Genomic DNA, 7,142 nt, shown 5'->3' with positions numbered 1-7,142 from the left:
TGCAGGTTCTGTCCCTTTGACACTTCTCTGTGAAACAAAAAGGGAATGTTCTTTTGCGATGACTTTTCTCTACTTATGCTGTACTTTTTGAAAGCTGATATGCTTCAAGGCCCATTTCCAAAAAGTGACAAAATCCAAATGGACTTATATCGCAAAGGGACAGAGTTAGAAAAGGGGTTTAAAAAAAAGAGTGCCAAGACCTACTGAAAAATCCCCCTCTGCTCTTCCCTGCACTGACTGTTAAGTAACACAAAACCCCATTTCCAAAAAGTGACAAAATCCAAATGGACTTATATCGCAAAGGGACAGAGTTAGAAAGGGGGGTAAAAAAAAAAGTGCCAAGAGCTACTGAAAAATCCCCCTCTGCTCCTCCCTGCACTGACTGCTAAGTAACACAAAACCTGTTGATTTCTATCTGAGATTTGAGGTCCTGTGTTGGGCACTTGGGCAATTTCCCATCTTCTCCATACAGTGGACTGATGAGGCAACATATTCTGGTGGAAGCAAGCACAAAGTTCAATACCACATAAGTCAGGATTAAGTACAAGCCAAATAGAAAACAAAATAACAGTCCTTCACTTTAAAGTAGCAATAATTACAAAAGAATGTAAATTGCAAATAAGCATTTGCTCCCCTATACTTTGAAACAAACCTGAAATTTGAATGCACTCTCTTGTGTATCCTGGTCCTCAGTGTTAAACTGTAATATCTCTGAGAAAGTCTTGGTTACCTGAGCATATGTATTTTAAGAAATGAGATCCTGTTTATGTTCAAAGCCAGGTGTCTTTCTCAGTCAGGTACGAGCTAAAGAAAACTTGTAAAGAAAATAAAGAAAATGTCTACAGGCTCCATCAGCTTGCATTATAAAAGAACAACTTTGCACCAAATAAAAAAAAGTCTAAAAATGTGTTCTGCGAATAAACAGATTTTTTGATTTTGTTTGTTAAAGGAACCATTCCCATGAACTTATTAAGTTGTTCTTTTTTTTTTCTTTTTAAGAAGATCCTCCTTAGAAGAAAGTTAGAAGAAAAAGTGGGATTTTCTTTTTTCTATTGTGACATTATTTAGCTACTCTCTTTTGAAGGTAAGTTGTATGTTGTCAGTGCCATTTGAATGTGACAAGTGGATGTTCAAAAGTAATTTGACCGATTCACTCCCACTGACAACCCAAAGCATTGCTGTGATCCTCAAAAATACAACCCTTCATTCACTCACCGCTTGTATTCCAGGTTGCCCGCAGTTGGCTTTGCAAACCATTCTTCAGGGACTGCTCCACGTAGGATTTGGGATCGCATCCAGAGAGGAGGATCTCGCCAAGAAGAGCAATGTAGGCAATGGCCAACCGGAGCGTGTCGATTTTGGAGAGACGCTTCTCATACGGGAAGGTTGGTACGTGGCACCGGAGCTCATCAAAGGCCGAGTTGATGTTGAGCATCCTCTTCCTCTCGCGGACATTGGCGGCGTGCCGCTGGTGGGCATGGCCATGACCGTGGCCGTGATCGTGACCGTGGGGCGGTGGTGGTGGTGGGGAGCTGTCCAGTTCAGCACCCCCCGCCTGTTCTACTGCCGGCTCCCCCAGGGTGGGTGGGCAAGCAGAGGAGGGCCAAGGGGAGAACTGGTCTGCCAGGGAGGAGCAGTCTAGTAGGAAGTTATCCAGCTGACCATTGGGATCTGCCTGGTCCCAGAAAAGAAAGTCAGGTGTGGAGTCTTCCTGCTCGAAGCTGTAACAAAGTTCCTCCATCCTCTGACCCACCAGTCTGAAGCAAGGTAATGGAAATATTTGCAACTTCAGACTAAGCTGATTGTCAGGAAAATCAGATTCTAATTTCATTAATACCTCCTACCCCCAAAAATGTCAGGGGCAGGGAGTCCTGGTCGTGTTCTTGTGGAAGACTATTGCAAAAGTTTCCCCTGTTGCAAATCCAAGTGGGACTCATGATTTAAATACTTCATGGCTCCTCAGCAGGGCAATGATCCTATTCTTCTCCACTCGGAACTAATTAGTACGCGTGCTTCTCTTTTTATTAGCTGTTGACTACAAAACAATATGAATGAATGTAACAAGAAAGAATGAATTTGGTATTGACTTTCTCCTGGAAAATCCATTGAAGCAGTTATTGAGTTCTTCCACAAGGTCAGTCTGTCCACTTGCTATTTAGAGTAGAGTTCACACAGGGATTTTGTTGCTATTGTTGTTGGTTTTGGTTAGGAGCGGTTGGAGGAAGAAACAAAATGCAGTCCTTTATCTTTTCAGTAAACTGTTAATAGCCCCACGTTCTCCTATGGCTGGGCAAACAAAACGCTATTATAACGCTGTCAGAAACACATGATTCTGCCCTCTTTGACAACAGAAGCTAGTGGCATCTTCTGCACTTCTAGCAAGTGAATGGTTGGGATAAAGATATGGGATACACTGCTGCTTTAAATTGGAACACAGTGGTACCTGGTACTAAGTAAGCCTACACCACCTCATTTGGCTACTGTGTTTTCTGATTCATGCTCCTATTACAAATTTTGTGGGCAATGCAGACATTCAGTGCTCTGTCTCGGACCATGAAAAGGACTGGAAAATAACAGCAGCTGTAATAACCGCAGTGGGTGCAGTCCTAGAATGGTGGACTAGGCGGGCCACATCTTGAGAAGTGCTGGAAACTGGGAGAGTAGCAGGTGTTCAGCATCCTTGTGATGGGGTAGAAGGTGTTAAGCACCACCAGAACTTTAAAGCAAGTGCACAATAAAAGTGGGTGGTTCAGTCTCTTTGATTTCCACAATACTTAAGCCAAAGTTCATTCACAAGCAGTTTAAGTGATATCTTAAGGACTTAAATGAATGGAATGGAAACGTATTTTAAGTCAGAGGAAGCCTAACTGCTTTTCCTGAAGCATGCCATAAAGAATTTTAATCAAGACACTTAATCAAATGCTTGACTTCATGCACAGACTCATGTCCTGCTGCTGTGTGAAGTTTCAGGAGATGTTTATGGTGAAGTTTATGAACCACAGACAGCTTGCTGATAGGACAGCTGAAAGCACAAGTCTCAATAGCTTCAGGTAAAGAGCCAGAGAGCAGAAAATGACCTGAATTTCCAATGGATCCTAAAGGATCATCAGGTCCTCCATCTAACAATGACTTAGGATGCAGTCCTGGTAGCTTTGCTTTGTGAATAGAGGGCTTTATTTTAAGATAAGGCATAGACTTACAGGTTTATAGGTTCCTCTTCTTAGTAACCTGGCATTTTGCCCTGTTGCAGTCCTATCTGCTCCAGGAATTTTAAGGCAACAGCAAACAGGCTGCAGGAAAGATTTTTGCAAAGAGTAAGTGTGAGAAGGTTGCATTGTATGAAACACAAGGACTACCTTTTTTCTTCTTGTGCAAATTGAACAAGAAACCCATTATCTGTAAATCTGTAAATCTAAAAAAACAAGAAAATATCAAGTGTGACAATACAGGGCAAATAGCAGTTAAATAATGAGAATTTCTTCCTTTCCTGGTCAGCTAGTTTTGGACAAAGTAAATAATTTGTCATGATACCAACATACCCAACAACAAAATATTGGTATTGTGAAAGTCCATAGTGACGGGCAGCTTCTGCTCCAGACGAATCCCACCAAGGGACAAGGCAGCTGGCTACAGGGCAGGAAGGGATGTGAGAGGGGTGAAAGGAATAGCCAGGGTCACAGGTGGCAGAGCTGAGACTGGGACTTGGGCCAATCGATGTGGAATTCATTCTGCAACAGTTTCTTTTGGTTCATATCACTGTATTTCCGAGTGTCAGGTACAAGCAATGTTCCCTCTAAAAAACCAACATGCTACAGCTCCTGTGCTTGGCAGTGGCTGCATGTCTGATCCCGGCGGTCCCTTCTACACCCTTGTTAAGCAGATTTGGGCTCAGCTATGCAGAAAACAGGCAGCAGAAAAGCCTTCCCGAGATCTCTGCATCACCTCTACCGTGATGCGCGTTGCATCACCTCTACCCAAAACACCTCTGCAGCACTGCTGCTGCATTGTTGGCCTCCTGTGGATGCTGTGCACTTCCTAGGTTTCAGATTCTCTTTTAGATGTTTCTATGGCTCCCCAGTCACTGTTTAACTGAGTACTTGGTAGTGCTCGTTTGGCCACCTTAGGCACAAACATAAGACACTTTAAAATACCGAAATCGGCAAGACAACAGCAGGCCTTCTCCTGAACAGGACTCTGGAGGAGACAGTTGTTGTCCACTGGGAGCAATGGGCAAAGACAAGGAGGCTCAGCCTGTAACATGGTTAGTTTTATGTGCTGGGTTCCTCTTTCTCGGCAGATGCTTCTTCAGTGCTTCATGTTCCCTTCCAGATCCATCACTGCTAATAGTGTTGCCTGGGGATATGTCTGGCTCCACAGATGGAGAGCAGATGTTCCAGCAAGCCTACTTTTAGCGTGTTCAAGGGGAATTTGGCTCTCTTAGAGAGACTCTGAACAAAGCAGAAGGGGGAAGGGTAGGGAAAAAAAGAGAGAAAAGCAAGAAAAGATCTCCCCACAGAAAGCCAGCTATGAAAGAGGTCAGGTCTCAGAAGAGAAGCTGAGGTTCCCATCCCTCATATGAACAACCCTTACCATAGCTTCAGACCTATTGCACTCTCAATGTTTGTGCAACTCTGTCAGAGAGGGAGGGAATGTACAACTAATTGGGCTAATTTTGCACTTGCTTGGAAGATGTGGGCAAAGGAGTCTCCAAGAGGGGAAAGAGGCACCGTGGGTACCACGCTGAGTAAGGGTGCTGTTGATTATGACATGTTGCCATAATTTCAAGATCTGCTTAACCACCGTTTTCCCCAAAATCTCTTCAGACCAAGTGGGATCCAGAAATAACATTTGGCCGCTGGTCATTTTGAATCAGTAGGGTTGAATGAAAGCAAATTCTTGAGTCAGAAACTTTGTCCCGGGTTTCTGTCTATGATAGGCAATGGAGTCATGGTCATTTGGGTTTTAATTCTTCCAGGTATAGATATCTATGTCTCCCTTTATAATTTTCCCTATTCATGCTGGGAAGTACGTTCCTCAGTCCTGTCTCCCTTTCTCTGTCATCTAAACAAATCCACCCATAGCAGACTCTGCAATTTTGCCGATTTCATAGAATTTTGGGTACAAACCTGCTTTCAGGGAATATTTCCACTGCGGTTTTTTTCTTCACAGCACCTTGGCAGCTGAAAGCTGTTACCCCGTACTTGTATCTCTAAGATAACAGGGTGTCCTGAGGTTATTTTGGAGTAGATTTTTCTCTCCTGTTCTTGTCTCGTTGGCCTTATTTCAGACTTAGCTCGGGGAACCTTCCCAATGACATTTTTAATGGAGTCAGTGAAACCTCCCAGTTCTGGCAAAATGGCGCTTTTTTTTTTTCCCTCTTTTTTTCCCTGGGAATTTAGTTTGAGCATGTTTCCATCATCTTTAATTGCTTAATAAAGGGAGTCAGTGCTTGGCCTGGACAAAGAGCAGATGTAGAAAGGACCAGATGCTTTACTTTCAAGTTAGATGACTCCAAAGTACAAGAAGTCCATCATGTCATTGCTGCTAATTCAACATTATGCTGCGCAGCTCATCATCAGAGCTGGGAATTGGGTCCCAGATGAACAGAGAAGACCAGATGAAAGACACGAAAAATCTTGGGGAATGCGTTATCCAGGTGGGACGGTGCAGCTCTTGGTGGTGTAACTCACTCAACATGTGTAGTAATAGCACTGCCAAACTACAGCTATGCGGAGGGATCTCCAGGACCTGAGCTGGCCTCATAATTGACTGGTTGAGCTCCTTACAGCCACAGCTAAAGGGTGGACCACCAAGCTCCTCTTCATTCTTTTGAGCCACACGCCATGCCTGGGATACCTGAATTAATGGGCACATTGTTTGTGAAGTGCTAGGGGCAAGAAAAGTACAAGTATTATCATTTAACAATGGAATGTGCTTCTTTTTAACCTAAAACAATAGCAAATGTAACGATGTAATGAAAAGCAGAACAAGGATTTCCAGGGCAAGAGAATTTCAAAGGGATAATGGCTATTTCTGAGATGCTTAAATAATTGTGAAAAGAAACCTTCACTGCATATGCAGGATGTTGATTTTAAGTGAAAAAGGTAACAGGACCTTTATTATTCGCAGTGTAGAAACATCAGAGGCCAAAGATTGTGGAGGAAGGCACTGGTGAATGATTGTTAATATAACTTTGATTTATTTCATTATTAGTATAAACCAGTCAAGACGGTCTTTGCTTTAAAAGTCTTTGGTGTTTAAAAGTGAACACAGTCACTTTAACCTTTCTGCAGGGTGTTTGCAAAGTTACAGAAAATTAATCCCAGTCTCTGGGAGAAGGAAGGTATTTTCTCTAATAAAAACACTCACTCGTGGTTTCCCTTTTTTCACAGAGATTTTTATGAGTTAGGAGACGATCTCTGGACTGTTACTGCCAGACAGTTCCTCATCCAAGTCACTGCACGGGGGTCTGTGACTGCTTATTCGAGTGAATGGTCATCTTTGGGAGACAACATGTACAACAGCCTATGTTTAGCTGTTCAGTTTTGATCTCAAGGGGATGGAAGTGCTCATGAGAACTTCTGAAGGAAAGCGATGTTCCTCATGCGGTGGTCTTAGGAAGTCTGCTTGCTCTGCCTTCCACTCTGTCTTCTTCAACTATCTGAGGAAGAACTTCTGTACTTTGAGGGTGGCCGAGCACTGACACAGGCTGCCCAGAGAGGCTGTGGAGTCTCCTTCTCTGGAGATACTCAAAACCCGCCTGGACATGATCCTGTGCAACTGCTGTAGGTGACCCTGCTTTGGCAGGGGGGATGGTCTCCAGAGGTCCCTGCCAACCCTGACCTTTCTGTGATTCTGTGAAACATGCCCCTAGCAAGGTTAACATAATGGTGCATCCAGAGATTGCGGATAGTGCCCGTGGATAACCCTGTTTCCATAACCGATGGGAAATATCTCTAGGGAGAGGAACAACTGTCATTGATGTCACATCTAGTGCTGTTATTAGTGGGTTTATTTGGATATCTCAAAGTGGTGATTTTAGTTACCTTGCTCCTGGTTCTGCTTTCGACTGGGATAGAGTTACTTTTCTTTCTAGTAGCTGGTATAGAGTTGTGTTTTGGATTTAGTGTGAGCATAATGTT

The 7,142-nt window shown here is 43.4% G+C and overlaps 1 protein-coding gene across 1 annotated transcript; it reads right to left on the bottom strand.

Moving 5' to 3' along the window:
• Nucleotides 1-1,207: 1,207 nt before the first annotated feature.
• Nucleotides 1,208-1,741, bottom strand: LOC104161726 (protein atonal homolog 7-like). The gene has a single exon (XM_009700259.1). The coding sequence runs from the start codon at nucleotides 1,739-1,741 to the stop codon at nucleotides 1,208-1,210; it is 534 nt and encodes a 177-aa protein (XP_009698561.1).
• Nucleotides 1,742-7,142: the final 5,401 nt, after the last annotated feature.

Source organism: Cariama cristata, unplaced genomic scaffold, assembly GCF_000690535.1.
Source record: "Cariama cristata isolate BGI_N322 unplaced genomic scaffold, ASM69053v1 scaffold355, whole genome shotgun sequence".
Classification (NCBI taxonomy): Eukaryota; Metazoa; Chordata; class Aves; order Cariamiformes; family Cariamidae; genus Cariama; species Cariama cristata.
The sequence above is the reverse complement of the archived record's forward strand: the minus strand, read 5'-3'. Positions and strand labels throughout refer to the sequence as shown.